At 44.9% G+C, this 20,963-nt stretch overlaps 2 protein-coding genes across 3 annotated transcripts; one reads left to right on the plus strand and one right to left on the minus strand.

The window, feature by feature from the left end:
* The first annotated feature begins 4,757 nt into the window (after positions 1-4,757).
* Positions 4,758-7,444, plus strand: LOC124471369. The gene is made up of 3 exons (XM_047025858.1): positions 4,758-4,843; positions 6,054-6,169; positions 6,487-7,444. The coding sequence occupies exons 1-3, from the start codon at positions 4,841-4,843 to the stop codon at positions 7,148-7,150; spliced, it is 783 nt and encodes a 260-aa protein (XP_046881814.1). The 5' UTR covers positions 4,758-4,840; the 3' UTR covers positions 7,151-7,444.
* A 3,608-nt stretch (positions 7,445-11,052) lies between these two features.
* Positions 11,053-19,916, minus strand: LOC124471376 (sialoadhesin-like). 2 transcript variants are annotated; one of them, XM_047025867.1, is made up of 8 exons: positions 19,821-19,916; positions 19,297-19,581; positions 18,969-19,214; positions 18,586-18,599; positions 18,033-18,086; positions 17,833-17,935; positions 11,298-11,540; positions 11,053-11,092 (listed from the first exon to the last, which is right to left on the minus strand). In XM_047025867.1, exons 1-5 carry the CDS (start codon positions 19,885-19,887, stop codon positions 18,045-18,047), a joined length of 654 nt encoding a protein of 217 aa, XP_046881823.1. In that variant the 5' UTR covers positions 19,888-19,916; the 3' UTR covers positions 11,053-11,092; positions 11,298-11,540; positions 17,833-17,935; positions 18,033-18,044. The 2 variants fall into 2 exon arrangements, with proteins under 2 accessions (XP_046881823.1, XP_046881824.1); XM_047025868.1 differs by lacking the exons at positions 11,053-11,092; positions 11,298-11,540 and adding an exon at positions 14,695-14,829.
* Between the last annotated feature and the right edge of the window lie 1,047 nt (positions 19,917-20,963).

Here is a 20,963-nt window from a genome sequence, read left to right on the forward strand (position 1 = left end):
TGTTTGATCATCCCGTCCAGTTCTTTGATGTCCGTGGGCTTAGCTTTCGTGGTTGCCAACTCGTGCAAGCCCGCCCGCAGAGCGCGGATTTCGCCCAAGGTATTGGTCGTGCAATGGGCCTTTTCGGGCAGGTCTATTTCTTCATGCCCAGCAAACAGCCCTTCGATAAAACCATCAATCTCTTCGCGCCGCAGCAAAGATTTCCCCGACACCCGCAATCTCTTTCGTTCTTGTCGCAAGTTCTCCCCTCACAATAGAAAACAAGCGCCAGATCAGCCACAAGAAAAAAGCCCCACATGGGGGCTCTCAGTTTTCAAAAGAGCGAAAGTTGAACAGGGTTGCCGTCGTCTTTCGTCTCCAGCCATGCGGTGACAAAGGCGACCGGGCCACCGGCCCTTTCCACCACCTTGCGGGGGCAGAAGTGCGAGCGATACACGATTGCGGATATCGGATGCGCGGTTGGCGGTCACGATTTCCAGGTGGGCGTTGTCGCTGCCCAGCCACTGCGGGCACCACCGAACGGTGATGCCTTACCCTTTTCAGTCCAGCTGGTGGTCCTCATAGTCCGGTCCCATGAGAGCCTCAGAAGTCAAAGCCAAGCTGTGCGGGCTTGACGGCTGGGGTCTCGGGTGGACGGGACGTTGGTTTTGGCACTACCGGGTCTGACGCCGGGATCGCGGTGGGCGTTGCGGTGGGCATTGTGGGCGACGGATCGACCGCAAGGCTCTTTCCAGAGCCCAAGATGATGGGCCGGGGTCACAAGAGGATAAGGCACTTAAACAGGAAGTGTTCGAGCAGAGTTCCCACGAGCACCTCAGAGACGTCTCTGTTTCCGAGTCATCCCCCTGAGAGCATGAGCACAAGCACACACACACAAGTGGAGTACATTTGTGTATGGGCTGTTTGTATCCATCAGAGCATCAAAGTACTATAGCTGTTACAGTAAATCAACATAATCTGGCAAAACATTGGGAGTAACACACAGAATAAATCTTGTCTAGCCCGAGTGTGATTTAAAAAGATGCTGAACTCCGTAAAACCCCCAAAGAATGAATCCTCGAGTGTCACATTTGCTAAATCTACCGAGCAAAGATAAAAACACGATATGGAACAGTTTTAGTTCATGTAAGTGCATCAGGCAGTAGTATGGACTCCACATGACTATGGCTACAGATATTAATGTGGGCACAGAATCGGAAAGAGGTATGTTTTTAGTGATCAAGGAGAAATTACAGGATGTTTTGTTTGAGTCAATTAAACATGGGTTTCAAAATTTAAGCGAAGAGTGTTTTACTGAATGTGCATCGTGAATGTCTCCTGACTAAGTAAGTGACTTTAACTTGTAGTATTGTGTTGTGTTTTTGCTAAATCTTGTGTCTGAGTAGAGCTGAGAGACAGCAGCTATCCAGGCCGTTAAGTAGCTAGCTAGAGATTGAGTTTCAGGATACTTGCCTGGCAGCCTCGCCTGGCAGCCTCGCCTGGCAGCCTCGCCTGGCGCCCACCAGGCCCGCTAGCCGACTTTGTGGAGGAGCTGGACATGCTCCTCTGCGTCCTCCCGGATGATGGGATCCCCCTGATAGTCCTTGGGGACTTCAACATTCACCTCCAAGGAACGCAGACTTCTTGTCTCTCCTGACCTCCTTTGACCTGACGCTGCTGAGCACACCGGCAACCCACAAGGCAGGCAAACAGCTAAACCTCGTCCTGACACGTAACTGTATCACTGACTTAACCTCTGTAACCCCACTGTACACTTCTGATCACTACTTTATCCAATTCTCTGTCTCTCTCCCTCCAACCCCTCCTACCTCCCCTCCCCTTGTAACTTTCCGGCGCAACCTCCGCTCCCTCCCATTTCTCCTCTATTGTAACATCCTCCCATTGACGAGTTCTCGTCCCACCCCACTAACACTGCCACTGCCCGTGGCTTACGGATGTTATTCGTGAAGAACGGTCCACCCTTCGGGCAGCTGAGAGGAGATGGCGCAAGTCCAAAGACGGTCTGGACCTTGATAAGTATCACTCCCTCCTTAAATCTTTCTGAACAAAATTAACGTTGCTTCAAACCACAAGCTTTTTTCTACCTTCTCCATCCTTCTTAACCCACCTCCCCCACCCCACCTCCCCTCCCTCGATCTCCATGTCCTAAACTCCTCTCTTACCTCCGGCACCTTTCCCTCTGCCTTCAAACAGGCCAGAGTTACCCCTCTACTCAAAAAACCCTCCCTTAACCCTGCCGTCCTCCAGAACTACAGACCGTAACACTGCTACCCTTCTTTTAAAAAACAATTGAATGTGCTGTATCTAACCAACTGTCTAACTTTCTCTCTCAGAACAACCTGCTTGACCCCAACCAATCGGGCTTCAAGACTGGCCACTCCACAGAGACTGCCCTTCTTTCAGTCACCACTGCCCTCCAGTCTGCCAGAGCGGCTTCCAGGTCATCCGTCATCATTCTGCTGGACCTTTCTGCAGCGTTTGATACGGTTAACCACCGGATCCTGCTCTTCAGACTTCCTGAGATAGGCATCTCTGGCGCTGCACTCCAGTGGATCTCATCCTACCTGTTGGGAAGATCCTACCAGGTCTCCCGGGGAGGCAAACTGTCAGGCCCTCGCCAGCTCTCCACGGGTGTCCCACAGGGCTCCGTCCTTGGACCCCTCCTCTTCTCTCTGTACACCACCTCACTTGGACCAATCATCACCTGCCATGGCTTCTCCTACCACTGCTACGCTGACAACACGCAGCTGTACCTGTCGTTCCCCCCGACTGATCCGGGAATCTCAGCTAGGATTAAGGCCTGCCTCACAGACATCTCCGCCTGGATGACCGAGCACCACCTCCAGCTGAACCTCGCCAAAACAGAACTTCTCATCATCCTGGCTCAACCCTCCATCTCCCATGATCTGTCAATCACCCTGGGATCTGCGACGGTGACCCCTTCATCCTCTGCCAGGAACCTTGGTGTTACCATGGATGACGAGCTCTCCCTCACGGCCCACATTGCTGCAGTCTCCCAGTCTTGTAGATTCACCCTCTATAACATCCGGAAGATCAGGAGATACCTGTCTGAGCACTCCACCCAGCTGCTAGTCCAAGCACTGTTCCTCTCCAAGTTGGACTACTGCAACTCGCTGCTCGCTGGTCTCCCAGCATGTGCAACCCGCCCTCTTCAGAGGATTCAGAACGCAGCGGCCCACCTGGTCTACAATCTACCCAGACGCTCCCATGTTACCCCGCTCCTCATCTCTCTCCACTGGCTACCCATCAACGCCCATATCAGATTCAAGACCCTGGTACTGACCTTCCGAGCAGTGAACGGGACTGCACCCGACTACATCAAGTCTCTCCTGCAACCTTACACCTTCACCGGTCACCTACGGTCTTCTTCAGACAACTGCCTGGTGGTCCCACCGCTCAAGACCGCCCGGTCCCAACACAAGCTCTTCTCCTGCCTGGCCCCCCAATGGTGGAACCAGCTCCCCACCTCCATCAGGGACACTGACTGTCTCCCCACCTTCAAGAAAAGGCTCAAGACACACTTGTTCCTGGAGTACAACGGCACTTAGGAATGCTTGGTTGGACCTGATGTTAGTTTCCTCCAGGATCACAATTACTCTTATAACCCTTTTCCACCAACGCATTTTGGGTGCCGGTTCGGAGCCAGTGCCTCATCGCGAACCAGTTCTTTCTCTTTCGACAGACTGGGAACCGGAAAAGTGGTTTGTACGTGGTTTGTACGTGGTTCGCAACGAGCACCACTTCGGAGCTGGTCTAGTTTACGAACCAATAAAGAACCGCTTGGGGCGGGGTTACCGTGTCCAACAAAACGCTTTGGCCGCCATTGCTCTAAGTTTTTACAATTTATATTTCAGCTAAACGGTACTTGTAAATCAGAATTTGAATGAAAATGTATCGAGAAGTGGGCAGTGTAGTTGCTGAAAATGTGCTTATTTTATTGATGAAACTGCTAATTTGATTGTAATCTCTTTCTATACAAATGGCGAGTTGAACAAACATGTCGGATGCGCCATGTTTGGATGCCGATGTAGGTTCGCAAAACCATGAGCAACAACAGCAACGAAACGTCCGCCATTGTTGATGTTGTGTTTGGCGCTACCGCGCTAGCGTTGCTGGGAAATATGAGACGTATACAGTGACGTAATGACGTGGCTCTGTGGTGGCTCTTGCCCGTGGAAAAGCAAACCGGTTCTTAGTAACCTCCGCTCTTGAACCAGCTCCAAACTGGCTCTAGCACCAGCTCCGAACTAGCTCCCGGTTCACTTTGGTGGGAAGGGGGTATTATTGAGTGACTTGTTGCTCTTGTAGGTTAGTTATAACGAAGTTAAGTCTTGTACTCGATGTGAAATATTTTACTGTTGATTGTTCTTCTATAGGTACAGTCCTGCACTTTTTGTGGTTCATGTTGTTTTCATTTGTTACTTGTATAACTGAATGCTCTTATGGGTCTTCCCTTTGGCACTTGTTTAGTTTTTCACAATGTATGCTTCATGTTTTGGCTGCTTGCATTGTTTGGGACTACCTCGTTGTTATGATCAGTGACCTATGCTCTTTTGTAAAGCTCTCTCTTGGAAGTCGCTTTGGATAAAAGCGTCTGCTAAATGCATAAATGTAAATTTTAAATGTAAATGTAAAATCTACGTTGCGTTTAAATATTTGTTTAGTGTAATTAGATATCTAGTAGCCAGCCTTGTTCAGTCCTCCTGTATATATACCAGGCCTCTTCTCCTGCTGCTAGAGCCATCCTTGTTCAGTCCAGTTAGAGAAGAGACACTCAGCTTGGCAGACCTGACGTACCCTCAACTCACCCACCTCCATCATGGTAATGTAATGTATTATATTGTGTTGTCATATAATGTCATGTATTTTCTAAAACTGGTTGTTCCCAACCTTGATTGTGATTGGCTATATCGCGTTACATGCCGTTGTACAATCCAGCATAACCTTACAGGTTGTCCTCATAACATTCTTTAAATTTCCATATTACTGCGCATCGAATATTTCAAATACAAAAAGACGGCAAAGGTGTCCATCTGGCTGTTGCGTGGCAACGATTTATGAAGGAACTATACTTTGTAGTGGCGGAAGAATGACGGTTTATTATTAAATTATTTTGTTTCTAATTGTTTTTATTTATGAAACCATATCAAATATTTGTAGTAACAGTTTTAGAAAAGCAATAAGCCCCGAGAGGTAGTGATTTGCGCTGATTTTAGAACAGGTAAGGGGGTTTCCGCATCGCGTCGTGCCTAATAACTCCCCTTACCTGTTCTAAAATCAGCGCAAAACACGACCTCTTGGGGCTTATTGCTTAAATATTGTAGTGTCATATAATGTAATGTATTATATTGTATTGTCATATAATGTAATGTATTATATTGTATTGTCATATAATGTAATGTATTATATTGTATTGCCATATAATGTACTGTAGTATATTGTATTGTCATATAATGTAATGTATCATATTGTATTGTCATATAATGTAATGTATTGTAATGTAACCAAAAAAGGAAGAATGTTTAATAATGTGTAATGTTTAGGAAGCCTTTGTGCTTGAATTAGGGAGTCAGGTGGCTGAGCGGTTAGGGAATTGGGCTAGTTCGATTCCCGGCTGCACAAAAAATGACGTTGTGTCCTTGGACAAGGCACTTCACCCTACTTGCCTCGGGGGGAATGTCCCTGTACTTACTGTAAGTCGCTCTGGATAAAAGCGTCTGCTAAATGTAAATGTAAATTAGAGTGTGTGGAAATTCTTCCTTTTTTAGTTTACCTTTACCTTTGTCTGCACCTGATATATCAGCACCTGGAATAGTTTCTGTAAGTAATGTAAAGTAATGTTTTCTTTTTGCCTTTCTCTGGTCTATGGCTGAGCCTTGTCATTAGTTTTGTAGATGTATAATAATCAAACACTCTGGCAATGTGTTTTGTGTCAACCAGCCTCCGTTTTCAAAGCGACGTACGTCTTGGATCACAGGTGTCATGGGTGTGTGCGTGTGTGTTGTTCATTCATGTGTTTGTTACCTGTGCAGGTGTGTCCAGGTGTGCTTAAAGGACTCTTCCTGTTCTCTCTGATCTCCTCTGGGGTATCAACACAGGAAGTGGATCAGAACACTCTTCATAAAATCATTCAATTCATTGACACCAAGTAAGCAAGAGGACTCCCATCATAGTCTAAGTTATGTGTCACAGTAAAAAACTATAAATATTGAATGCAAATACTCATTCATTTATGTATTTATTTATAGTGGTAGTTTAGATTGGCCAAAAGTATGATCAGGATGTAATTGTCATTACTATCTCATGATCACGTGAAACCTATAATCGTGTCTTATATGTGAATTCAGCAGACGCAAGAAAACCCTGACTGCTAAAAGAGCGTGTGGTCATTGTGCACTGTGTCAAGCTGGGAACGGGCAGCATCAGGTTTTCATTTAACTCTTTTCTACTCTTTGTTTCTCCAAGTTATCAACCACCTGGAAAGAATGACAAAGGTGTTCATCTCCAGTATGCTGCAGCTATCAACGTCCCGGCAGACCAGTGTGGGCCTGGATTCAGTCAGGACAACTTCCTTAGTGAAGATAGCGCAAAAACAGTCAAGGAGGACCTTGAACATAAACATCTCTACATGGGATCACAGCTGGTCGCTGCCACACCAAAAGAACCCGGACAAACGAACGCAGTCCACTCAGAGCGTGCCTTACTCATGTGCGAGTACAGCAATGATGGTGTTACTCCTATGCAATACCTGCAGAATGAGAACAAAGATGGCTGTGTGGTGTTCTACACCTACAACTCTCCGTGTCTGAAGCTGTGCCTGAACGAAGCAAAAGATAAAGAGGCAAAGGAGGCGATGGAAAAAAAGATACAATTGAAAAGAAGAAAAATCCCATCCCTTGTGCAGAAGTGCATATTGGGGTCTCTCAGTGTGCTGACCGATCACGTTGGTCCCAAGGCCTTTGTGTTCAGTAGGGTATACATTGAAGACTTAGAGTCCGAAGCACTGAAAGCTGCCCTGAAGGAGGTTGCTGATAAAGTCCCCCTCTACAAGTGTGATGCCAACTCCTGTGTCAAGTGCCTGGACAACGGTCAGATTATCGAAAAATGTTTGTCTGAGACAGAAACATGACACTCATGTCCGGATGGATTCTCATCGTTTTTTCTTTCTTTGATTATTAATGACTTCAGTCTTTGAAACTTGATTTACAAAACAATATTGACAATCGTCATTGTTTACTTAAGTATCCCAGCAACAAGTGCATGTCAGACTATCAAGGCTGCCTAACAGGTCTCAGACTTCAGAGGGGTAATGATTTCAGTCTTTAAAAATTAATTTACTAATCTACTGTATATTAATACCCTTTGATTTCTGTTCATAATCCAGTTGTGATTTGTAATCATTTACTTAATAAACATCCCAGCAACAATTACAGATGTCTGTCTATGTGATGAGAGAAAATAACATATTGGATATGTGTGTTTGTGTGTGGACATAACAATCAGATGCTCATTGAGGAAATTAATGAATGCAGAAGACTGAGTTTAGAAAATGATGAGTGAGTGAAAACTGAATCAGACAAAAAGTCTATCTGTGAGGAGAGGTGTGTGCCTACATACTCCCAGTGGTGACACAACACACTGAGATTCATCTTTCATACTCCCAGTGGAAACACAACACACTCTGAGACAGTTTGCTCTTCAATTTATTTTAACATGTTTTACACAGGATCACTCACAGCATGCCTCTTTTGCTTGCAGACACCCGCCCCCTGTTTCCTGAACAAGCACATAGCGCGTACCCTGCTCTTAAGTAGTACTTAATGCTGTCCACCTAAACGTTGCTGAAATGTCCCCTAATTTGGTGCCTTTTCAACTTTATAGGACATACATGTTAATTGACTTTAAGGCATAAAAACCACATCTGCATATCTAACTTATAGAATAACCATCTCCGAGTAGGCCTATTATAATACTAGGATTAAGACTTGTCATTGATGCAAACAAAACAAATATTTTCATACCCAATAAACACAAATGTTTCCAATGTCATAAATGCTTTGTTTTGTGTAGTTCCGACAAGTTAAGTCATGACGTGTTGACTCGTGTGACGTGTAACTCGTCTGCAAAGCTATCAATCACTGCCACCCAGTGGCGGTCCTAGCACATTGTGTGCCCAGGGCGAGTTTATTACCCCCTCCCCCCCCCCCCCCCCCCCCCCCCCCCCGGAAAGAAGAAATCTTGTGCCGCCCCCTACCCCCCAGTCGGCCGCGCCCCGACAGCCCACGGAACGAGCACCGCTACTACCTGCCGGCGGCAAACGAAAATACTGCACGACACAGTCTCCAAGAGTGTATGGCTGCAGCCTGCAGCCTCCCGTCTCATGCCCTCCCGTCTCATGCCCTCCCTCATGCTTCTACTTTTCAAAATAAAAGCTTGTCTGGTCCGCTATTTCTCCTTCCTACTTTGGTGTACAGGTATGTGTTTTTTTTGTTGCTAGATTACAAACTAAAATCCATTCTATGGCTCCAGCCTGGGAGGCCCGGTTGAGTTTAGGCGTCACAACGACGGTTGAGGTTAGGATTAGTTTAAGGCCAGGAGTCGTAGCAGAGGTCGAGGTTAAGGTTAGGCACAACCACGACGGTTGGGGGACAATGATGGTCGGTAGAGCACACCGTGCATTTTGTCACCTGCGGTGTGTTCTTCTTTTTAAAGACACTGATGTGTACCTTAAGGAAAATCACAAAAAGAAACCATCAAAGTCTGCAACCATAAATTGCTCTAGGTAACGTTAGCTAATATTTGCTAACAATTTTTATTTGTCAACATAAAACGCTGATGCAGTTTTAAATGAAGGTCATCGCAGGTTTCATCAAATATACGTTAACATCAGGGACAGAACAATAACATCCAGAAATCAGCAAACCATATGGATAAAAAAAAATCAATTTCAAGTTTTTCAATTTATTGCAACAAACGTGCTCAATAACTTACCTTCAACTCCATCCGTAAAATAATTTGCGATTTTGTATTTTTGACCCTCTGAACTTACCATTGGACGGCTTGGGCATGAGACGGGAGGGCATGAGACGAGAGGGCATGAGACGGGAGGCTGCAGGCTGCAGCCATACCCGTCTCATTCATTTTGCACTCGACCGCGATCACTCCCAGTGGAACTCTGGTGGAACTGCAACAAATTCGGTACAATGGGGCTTAATAGGGAGTGGGCAGGCTCTCCTTAAACAGGCTCTGGATTAGCTCTAATTTGAGTGTCAGGAGGTTAGCTAGCCAAAACTCTCAAATATCTGGCTATCTGTTGCGTGTGTGCAGTCTAGTCATAGCAACCCCAGGCATGGAAACTCCATCTTAGCATACTGATCAACCTTTTTGTCTTTTGGGGTTAAGGTGACACCATGACATACATTGATTGCCTCATTAGTTTAAGGACAAGGAAATACAGAAATAACACAGAAAAAAAATAAATACAAAAATAAATAAATACAGAAATAAATGGCCATGTAAATAAATAAATACTTAATAAATATGTTTTCATACATTTATTTTTATATATTTACATTTTGTTAAATACATTAATTTATAAATTTATTTATTTTGAATTTTGGCAGGTTTGGTCCTCCATACAGATCAGGCGATCGTCGAAAAGAGGAGTTATGTCGCAAAAAGCAAAGCGTAAAGCAGCAGAGGGGTGTTGTTTCAGCAGCGTAAATAGATTTTTTTTGAAACCTTGGTTTTGAAACCATTACAACCGTTAAAATGCGTAAATTGAAGACCTACCAAATCTATATGCATTTAAGCCTACTAATAATTAACGTAATTTGACTGTGGCTGTGCCAAGTGTTGTCACAGCCTCACTTTGGGAAAGCATGCCCTACTGGGACCATTAGGGGAGACTGTAGGGCAAAGCATCTAATTGTCTTCTTTGGAAAGGGCAACATTTGGGACACTGTCATGTAGGGGCAGCATAAACGGCACTTCATAACAGCAGCCTTTCCAATGGAAGTAAGGGCATGCAAACAGTCCAATTTAGGCCATTGTGGCACCATATAGGGTACTGCATCACATGTTCTATACTATAAAGGAACTCATTAAGACATGTTTTTACATTTATAGAGGGCACAGTGTCATTTATTGCATGGGGCATCCTGTGCACTCAAGCATATTTCACAATGTGAATGGCATACAGTAGGGCACTTGGTGTAATTTTTGCCACTCAAGGGCATTTTAGAAACACTTTCAACCATGGGGGCACCAGGCAGTCACCCCCTGAGTCTTCCAGTGGGCCTGGATACACCCATGGGGACAGTATATTGCACCTATAATATTGGGGAAGCCAGAGGAGAGGTAATATAGAGGCTTGTCAACATATAGGCTACTTTAAACAATGAAAATACTTTATACAATTGAATGAAAAGTCTCCTTGATTCTTTGTGTTTCAAGATGACCTGAAAAACTGATGATAATATTCAGGTACTGCTTTGGAGCAAGGTATACCCTTCATATTTCCTGGCATAGTTGGCCGTTCAAGAATGTCCCACATGCAAAGACAGACAGATGCAGACAGACTGAACAGTGGTCAAGGCTTGGCTACAGTGGGTTTGCTTCCTTGTGTGTGATTCCAGCAGACTACATAGTCTAGGCCTACCTACACAGACTGCAGTCTACTACCCTCCTTTCTACTATTATAGTCTACTCTCCTTTCTATTACTTTCTACAAAGGATGGTAGGCTGCTCTTATGTGTTCATTGCCATCCTTAAGAGTTGCTAAAGTGTTATTTTAAATATATATATTTTTATGTATTTATTTTTACGGATCAGGCTAGTTCCGAACCTTGCTTACGTAGCTAGAACTAGAATAATCCACCTTCATGGAACGGAACTCTCGCTAAAGCAAGTGAGACTTGGCTAAATAAGTCTCGCTTTCCCTTAATCGACGTTGATGGAACACCCCCCAAGAAGGTGCTGCCTCACACCATAAACCCTCTCAACCAGCCACTCTTGGCTTTCTCTTTTTTCTTCCTCTCTTGATACTTTGCTACTTTCTGCTGGAAGAAACCTGTAAAACTGAAGAACAAATTGCTGGTACAGAGGCAATGCTTAGAGAATATCTCACCTGAGATTTGGTCATACATTTTCTAAATATTTTCCTGTGAGTGTAACATGAGTGAAACATGAGTGTAACATGAGTGTAACATGTCGACCATCCCATCCGTTTCAAGCTTCCTAACGTTCCAACATGAACCCAAACATCAAGAATCTACCTTCATGTGTCGAGGGCTGCCCCTCTTCCTCCTGGATGAAAATGTCAAACATCTGGGTTCTGCAGAAGTCCTTGACAAACTGACGGTAGGTCTTTGACTCGGTGGCGTTGTAGAAAGACTTCTTCTGGAACACTCTGGACTGGCCGTTGGCGCTGCGCTTCATGTGGGATGAGAAGTGGCCCACGGTCTTCACAAAGAAGGAGAGGAAGGCTTCCGACACCACTCGGTTCAGCACCTCCGGGGCTGCGCGTCAAACACAGCCAGAAGGGGTCAAGGGTCAGTCATTCACACGGCCAGAAGGGGTCAAGGGTCAGTCACTCACACAGCCAGGAGGGGTCAAGGGTCAGTCACTGACACGGCCAGGAGGGGTCAAGGGTCAGTCACTCACACAGCCAGAAGGTGTCAAGGGTCAGTCACTGACACGGCCAGGAGGGGTCAAGGGTCAGTCACTCACATGGCCAGGAGGGGTCAAGGGTCAGTCACTCACATGGCCAGGAGGGGTCAAGGGTCAGTCACTCACACGGCCAGAAAGGGTCAAGGGTCAGTCACTCACACGGCCAAAAGGGGTCAAGTTTCAGTCACTCACACGGCCAGAAGGGGTCAAGTGTCAGTCACTGACACGGCCAGGAGGGGTCAAGGGTCAGTCACTGACAGATCATTCACACCACTCTGCCTCTCTCTTATGTTATATAATTCATACCACTCTTTCTCCCACACCTCTCTAACTTTCTTACACATGTTACATAAATCACACCCCTGTCTCTCTATCACACACACGCCGTCATACAGTCACAAACATACTCTCACACTTTTCATAACATGTATTCTTTTTTTTACTCACATATTACAATATGTCAATACATATATACACATACACACACACACACACACACACACTGCATTTACAAGTTGTTCTACTATATTAAGATCTTAGACACCCAAAGACAATGGTGCACACCGGTACAGAAGAAGAGTGGAAAATTACATTGGACAGCAATAGTTACTGTAGAAAAGGCCCCAAAGTCATTTGAAATTGTAGTTTGCCGACCTCACACGCGTTAGTTTTCAGCCCTCGACTCACCAGACTCTCTGGCATGGAGAGTCAACAGGACGAAGCATATTTGTACGTCTACAAAGAAATGGCAAAGCAATAATTGAAGACATTTCGTTATTTCTTAGTTTATGATTATTGTTTAAAGGAACACCCTGTTCCATAAAGCGAGTTTACCGAATAAGCCAGACTTACTTTACTAATGTAAATTAGTCAGACTCATTTCTAGTTCTTTCGGTTCCATAAAGCTAGCTCAACGTAGTTTGAACTCGGTTACTATGGCAACATAGGCTGCGAAACTAGTCTGGTCAGGGTCAGGCAGGTTTAGCTTGACTTGGTGCTTAACCAGACCTTCCTGTAACACTGACCCAACGGGAAAACGATGATTTACCACGGATATTCTAATTTTCTTATTCTCATCAGTTCAATATGTTTAATATTGATAGAAAATCAACTTAAATAGCCTACATAGGCTACAACATTTAGCCTAATGCATTAAACGATGATGAACAATGATTTGATACACGCCACGTTAAACTTATGGCTATATAGCCTAGTTTGTGATTGCATCAGGCATAGGCCTATCTCAATCTAAATTATCAGAGTATAATTATCATGGCCATAGAGGCCTAGTTGTTAACAGTAGTCTACAATTGCAAAACTAACCTAAATCCATGTGCTACATCAATATCCTCCATTTTCCAGACACAACAACCATGTTAAAAAGTTAGGCTACTGGGTAATGTATTGATAAATAGTAGGTTATTTATTTAAAACAATGTCAAAAAAGTCAATTTACATGTGTTTAGAGGGTGTTTGTTTTTAATCAACAAAGTAACTAAAGGTCTAAAAAAGGACTTCGACCTACGTAGCCTATCGTTCAAGTCAATCATGGCATGTCGTTACATTTTGATGAAGCGGAGGATGTGGGAGCTGTCATAGTACGAGGCTTAAAGGGAACGTTCTTTCTGGAAGAAGTCACGTGGCCGTGTGCATTGCTTTTGCCGTGGTGGATTGAATGATCCATGTTTTACCTCTCGGGCTGCTTAAGAATAGGGTGCACGCGCAATTAGCGTGACTACTTAAATCTGACTTGAATTAGTAGGACTGCGTGAGCTGAAATTGGCCTTTATGGAACCGCTTTAGCCCCGCTTGACTTGTTAAGCTAATTCAAGTCTTTAAGTCCAACTTATTTGATGGTCCTTTATGAGCCTCTTCATCAGTGACATGTTTACTAGTCTGTAAACAACAACAGGTCTCTTCATCAGTGACATGTTTATTAGTCTGTAAACAACAACAGGTCTCTTCATCAGTGACATGTTTACTAGTCTGTAAACAACAACAGCCACAATGACAACACACGTCTGGGTCCATACAGCTGGAAGCTGTTGGGGTCACAGTTCCAGTTAGAAAGTCCATCCTTGTCTTGGCTGTTAGATGTCATCTTACTGGCTGGCGTGTCTGTGAGTTGACAAGTAGAGAGGCTCTTTCCAAACAGTTCTGATCAGTAGGAACACAGCGCTTCACACCTCAAACTGACACGTGTTGTTTGTTTCAGCAGGCGGTCAAAGAGCAGAGTTTCAATCAACAACTTTGTACGTCTACTCCAACCTCTGTCTTGCGTTAAAGAGCAGGTTGCATGCCAGCAGAGTGCTAGGACAGAGAGAGCGGTCTACCACAGCTAAAACAGCACATTGTTCCACATCTACAAATAACCCTGCTTCTGATCAGTACATCCTCTATTTCCTGAGAACAGAGGATGGATGCCTTAGAGGTGTGAAAGGTGAGGGGCACAGATTGGGGGGCCTGTAGACAGAGGCTGAGAAGTAGAAAGGGTGGTAAACCGTGTCTTAAAAACTCCCTTTGAAAACATGTACTGAGAGGTGTGTGTCTGGGGTGTGTTGCTGTTCGTGTGCATCTGTTGCTATGTGCATTCATGTGTGTGTGTGTGTGTGTGTGTATCTGTTGCTATATGCATTTATGTGTGTGTGTATCTGTGTGTGTATTGTGTCCGGAACATCAGCCTAGCAAGCGCAACTCCTTATTCTGATTGGTCATAATGGTCCAGAGTGGGGGGTGTGGAGGTGGTCCAGAGTGGGGGGTGTGGAGGTGGTTCAGAGTGGGGGGTGTGGAGGTGGTCCAGAGTGGGGGGTGTGGAGGTGGTCCAGAGTGGGGGGTGTGGTGGTGGTCCAGAGTGGGGGGTGTGGTGGTGGTCCAGAGTGGGCGGTGTGGAGGTGGTCCAGAGTGGGGGGTGTGGAGGTGGTCCAGAGTGGGGGGTGTGGAGGTGGTCCAGAGTGGGGGGTGTGGTGGTGGTCCAGAGTGGGCGGTGTGGAGGTGGTCCAGAGTGGACGGTGTGGTGGTGGTCCAGAGTGGACGGTGTGGTGGTGGTCCAGAGTGGGGGGTGTGGAGGTGGTCCAGAGTTTACATCAAATATGAAGTAGGATTAGGTCCTAATTTACATCAAATATGAAGTAGGATTTCCTGCGGACATTAAAAGGCACCGGTTAACAGGATTGACCCAGATGTTGTTTGTTCCAGCAGGCGGTCAAAGAACAGAGCTTCAATCAACAACTTTGTAAATCTACTCCAACCTCTGTCTTGCGGTAAAGAGCAGGTTGCATGCCAGCAGAGTGCTAGGACAGAGAGAGCGGTCTACCGCAGCTAAAACAGCACATTGTTCCACATCTACAAATAACCCTGCTTCTGATCAGTACACCCTCTGTTCTGAAGAAGATGGCCTTAGAGGTGTGAAAGGTGAGGTGCACAGGGGGGTCATGTCCTGGGGGGCATGTAGACATACGCAGAAAGGACAGAGGGAGGTAAACCACGTGTGAAAAACTCCCGTTGAAAACATGTCCTGAGAGGTGTGTGTATCTGGGGTGTGTTGCTGTTCATGTGTGTGTGTGTGTGTGTGTGTGTGTGTGTGTGTGTGTGTGTGTGTGTGTGTGTGTATCTGTTGCTATGTGCATTCATGTGTGTGTGTGTGTGTGTGTGTGTGTGTGTGTATATTGTGTTGTTATGTGCATGTGCAACGTCTCAATCTTTCCCCTCGATCCCGGAACCTTAGCCTAGCAAGCGTAACTTCTTAGCTAAGGGTTCTGATTGGTTGTGTTGGGGGGAGTTACTAGTAATATATTAGTTATTACTTATTACTTACTTTTGTTCAGTAAGCATAGTGTGATTAAGTTACATTATTACTTTCTGTACAAAGTAATATTATTACTAATAGTAGTAGACTATTATATTTATTTCACTCTTACTTTTAGTAGCAAGTTGTGGAAACGTGTAGCCATCTCTATTATTGTTTCAAGTGGATTTTTCTCTAGCTTACAGCTTTGTTTCTCTGTCTTTCGAGAAGTTTGAAGTGCTGTTTCTGGCAGTGGATATTAATTTGTTGGGGCACAGTTTGCATTTCACTGAAATATTTATTCCAATATCGTCAAAGAAAGCAAAATAGTGTGAATATTTCCACGCCGAAACCATAACACGTTCTGCGGCCATGTTTGCTGTTGTGTTTGTCAGCAGCGTGAATCAAAGGCAAACAGTAAGCTACTGCGCCCAGGAAGAGTCGTTTAGGCAACTATCTGTATTTATCAGGCTATTTAAGTCTTTTGTTGAATTCATGCAGTAACTTGGACAAGTAACGCAAGTTACTTAAATAAGTAACTGTAATAATATTATTCAATGTCAAAAAGTCACGCGTTATATTACTTTGTTACTCACTTAAGTAATAATATTATGTAACGCATTATATTTACTTATTTCTCGATTAAACGCCGCAGCGTTTATTACACAATGATCATTGTTGGTGCAGCGTTTATTCGAGAGCGGTGTTTAATTTGTAAGAGTGAGTTAGTGAATTGTAGCTGCAGTGCTGCCATAGACAAACAAAGAATAGACAATGAGGTCAAACACAAAGCCTAGTGTAAAATTGAAGCCGCGCGTGTGTCTACATTGTGTAGAAATCTGAAGCAGCATGCCGAAATGTTCTTACACTTTGGCTTTCAAACTGAAATCTGTGCAGAAAGCACTCACCAGCAGCAACAGATCTGTAGCACGTGAACTTGGGGTTGATGAAAGGTGAATTTGCAAGTGGCAAAGTCATGTACCTTTCTATGTTGTACATGTAGGCTAATTGTCGCAATTACATTATAATAATGTATAATTTTTTGTCATAATGTCATAATTTAGAATTATATAATTGTATTCAGTATTATTAAGTGACTTTATTTGGTAAGAGTAAAGTGCCTTTGTTTTGAAGACCTTTTGGGACGCTCGTGAGTGAGAGAGTAGACAAGCTAACAGCAAGCAAAGCACGGACAATTTAATGCTCGATAAAAGTTTAAAGGTCCTATGACATGAAATATTCACTTTAGGAGGTTATTCAACATTAATATAAGTTGCCCTAGCCTGCCTTTGGTCCCCCAGTGGCTAGAATTTTCGATAGGTGTAATCCAAGCCCTGGGTTTTCTTCTCCGCCTTTGAGAAAATGAAAACTAAAACGCCCGGTTTTTAAAATGTTGGTTTTATGACGTCATAAGAGCGAAGGTTACCTCCCCTTTCTCTGCTTTGCCCGCACAGAGAATTTGGCCCACCAATGAGAAAATGAGCTATGACCATGCGAGCGCGCGATATTGGTTTTCCTTTAGTCATCATGGCTTGCAAACGACCTAAGCATGGCAGTTAGCCCCGCCTCTTTCTTCCTCATAGCATTTAAAGCTACAGACACAGAAACAGCACGTGGGACTGTGGGACTGCTTGTAGTGGCTGTAATACTGCACCAAGACTGAATTTCAGGAAAAGACCTTCAGATACAATATTAGGGGACCACTAAGGCCTATATAAAAGCATCAAAAAACAGCATGTCATGGGATCTTTAAGTTTGTTATAGCTGATGTTAGCGATCTAAGGAAACCTCTCAAATCAAAATCAAATCAAATGTATTTGTATAGCCCTTTTTACACGCAAGCATGTCACAGAGGGCCTCTCTTCCCTTGTGTACAGCATGCAGCCAACGAGGTATGTCGTTTTGTGTCTGTATTTTCCTTTGGTTACATTTTCACGTTATTTACATGTTGCGCATGTCATTGTATGTTCATATTAAGCTAATGTGGCCTTTATATTTCTCGTTATACTGTGTGGGTGTAGTTTTCACAGTGGATTTGGAAAAGAAGTTTCAAATAAACCTGTAGCAAGAAAGCAACTTGTCTGCCAGTGCTTCAAGAGAATTATACTACACTTGTGATTTACTTGTTTAATAAATACTTTGTTTTAATTTAACCAATTAAATAACCGTTTTCTGATTTTTTGGGTGCAGCGTTTAATCGAGGGCAGCGTGTATTACACAAAGTTCATTTTTGGTGCAGCGTTTATTTGAGGGCTGCGTTAATTTGAGGGCGGCATTTAATCGAAGAACTTCGGGACATAACGCATGACCTCAAACACTGGTCATAATGGTCCAGAGTGTGGGGTGTGGTTTGGTACCTGCAGCTCAGCCTGGTCTCACTGAGGAGTAGATGACATCAGGTTCTGGGGGGAGGGGCTTCTCTGGAACACACACAGTAGGTCACACTGGCTCCTGCTGAACCTGACACAGAGATAAACTTGAATGTGAGGATATATGTGTGTGTGTGTATGATGTATTTGTGTATGTGTGTATGCATGCATGTGTGTGTATGTCTCACCTGTTTCTGTCTTCACTGCTGAGTAGACAGGCTTTGCTGCTCGAGGGGGTCTCTCTGAGGAACATCAACACGGTCAGATACATCTCTCTGTCTCTGAGGAACATCAACTCTTCTCTAAATTATCTTAACCTCTCTCTCTCCTCCTGTGTGTGTCTATCTCTCTCTACCTCTCTCTCCTCTTGTGTGTGTCTACCTCTCTCCAATTCTGTCTCTTCCTGGGTGTGTCTACCTCTCTCTACCTCTCTCTCCTCCTGTGTGTCTACCTCTCGCTACATCTCTCTCTCCTCCTGCTGGGTTCTGTATCATGTCTGAGTCTGAAGTCAGCGTAGGTCACATCTCTGGGACCAGCTACCTCACCACAACGTGGAGGAACACACACACACACATACCACACACATACACCCACACACACACACACACACACACAAACCCGTACACACACACACACACCACACACATACACACACACAAACAAACAGCAGGAAATACTCTGAACAACTGTTATTCAATGAGTACATATTTAAACACAGTGTGACATAACAGTGAGTCTCACCTTTACGTCTCTTCCTGAGGAGCACCACCACCAGCAGAGAGACCAGAGAGACCAAGAGACCAGCCACCCCCACAGAGACCAGCACAGGAAGGGAGGGGGATGGGGGAGGGGAAGAGGGGGAGGGAGGGGGAGAGGGGGAGGGTGGGGGAGAAGGGGAGGGTGGTGGAGAAGGGGAGGGACGGGAAACGGGGGAGGGAGGGAGGGCTTGAAGAAGGAAATATCAACCATCAAATGTACTTGTTACATTGTGGTCTTTGGAACTGATTACTCCCAAGACAAGCTAAACTAAAAAATGTAATGATCTAAATGATAATATCATTATTATTCAACTAACAGTTTCAAACATTCCTCCTGTGAAATCATATTTTAACAGAAAGTATCACCTCTCACAGCCAGCCAGCTCTCTGGAGATCCTCCCCGCTCAGAATTGCTGCACTTGTACAACCCTGCATCAGACGTAGTCACAGCAGGGATGGTCATCTCTCCCACAGCCTCAGTCCTGACCAGAGATCCATCCTTGTAGAAGGCAGCTGTGCGGTCAGAGGGAGGTGTCTGGTATCTACAGTGTAGAGTCACAGCTTGTCCCTCGTTCACAGGGAGGACAGGACTGTCCAGGATCACAGCTCCAGCTACAACAGAGGAGATGGATTCAAATGATCTTTCCGGAATCCAATGAAACCACTGTGATTTTTTCAAATAATGTGAACGTACCATGCACTGTGATGTTGACAGCATGGCTGTGTTCTCCTGAGCCAGACTCACACCAGTACACTCCAGTGTCCCCTGGGGACAGGTCTTTCACGTAGCAGGAGAAACCCACTAAAGTCCCCCAGCCTGCTCCTCCACACTCTGAAGACATTCCTTTTGTGGTGGTCCTCCTCACCCTCCCTCCAGCAGAGCTCCCCTGCTCCTCACAGCTCAGGGAGAAACTGTTATAATTGAAGAACTGAGATCTGCTGGGACTGACGCTCAGAGAGACTGCAGGAGATAGAGAGACTGTAGGAGAGCATGGGCAACACAGAGAGAGGAGATCACAGCTGTCAGCTGTACGTGACATCATAAACAACTTTCAACCTGAATTGAGAAACATGCTCTGTAAGCTAGTCAGAGTGCTGAGAGGATAGAACCGTGAAACAAGGATAGAACAGTAAAGGACGCAACAGCAGAACCAGAATAGAACAGTAAAACCAGGATAGAACAGTAGAACCAGGATAGAACAGTAGAACAGTACTCACAGCAGCAGAGACGTGAGAGGATGGAACAGCAGACACAGAGCATAAAGCAGAGTGGTGTGAACTCCATCCTGTCTGGCTGCTGACTGACTGACTAACCAGCAGGGGGGCTGATACCATCATACACACACACACATTGTGTAACCATCAGGGGAGCGGATACCATGATACACACACACACACACACACTGTCTAACCAGCAGGGGGCTGATACCATGATACACACACACACACTGTATCAAGGCCGTAGCCATTGAGTCAACATTTGGGGGGACGAATTACATTTTTTATGATAATCTCGGACAGCGTGCGTGGTTGCCTGTTGTAGCGTAGCACATTTATATTTTTATATCAATATATTGGGGAGGACATTTTGACCATATTAGAATATATGGGATGTGTCCCCCTCAATATGTATTATGATTACGGCCTTGCACTGTATAAGCAGCAGGGGCCTGGTACCATGAGATGCACATTCACCTCACTTCCTGCTTCCTGCGAGAGAGAGAGAGAGAGAGAGAGAGAGAGAGAGAGAGAGAGAGAGAGAGAGAGAGAGAGAGAGAGTGAGAGAGAGAGAGTAGGAGGGTATGAAAAGTCTGTGTGTGTATCTATTGGTGGTGTAGCTGTGAACATGTGTCGCATGAAGTTTGTCCACTAAGGGGTGGTGTTGAGTTGTAAAGGGTAACAGTACAAGATACTACAAAAAATGTTGTCGACCACTAACTGTGAGTATTTCTCTCTCTGTGATTTGAACACACACAATATTGTAGGAGAAACTACTCTGTAGGAAAACCTATTCATGTTATAGGTACCGTGCTGCTTTGTGTATGCTGGTGGGGTTCAAGTTTGAGCAATGCCATCTAGTGGATGAAACAGGGCACTACAGGGGTACTACCGCAAATCTCCAAGAGTGTATGGCTGCAGCCTGCAGCCTCCCGCCTCATGCCCTCCCGCCTCATGCTTCTACTTTTCAAAATAAAAGCTTGTCTGGTCCGCTATTTCTCCTTCCTACTTTGGTGTACGTGTTTTTTTTGTTGCTAGATTACAAACTAAAAATCCATGCTAAGGCTGCAGCCTGGGAGGCCCGGTTGAGTTTAGGCGTCACAACGACGGTTGAGGTTAGGATTAGTTTAAGGCCAGGAGTCG

Source organism: Hypomesus transpacificus, chromosome 9 (genome assembly GCF_021917145.1).
Source record: "Hypomesus transpacificus isolate Combined female chromosome 9, fHypTra1, whole genome shotgun sequence".
NCBI lineage: Eukaryota > Metazoa > Chordata > Actinopteri > Osmeriformes > Osmeridae > Hypomesus > Hypomesus transpacificus.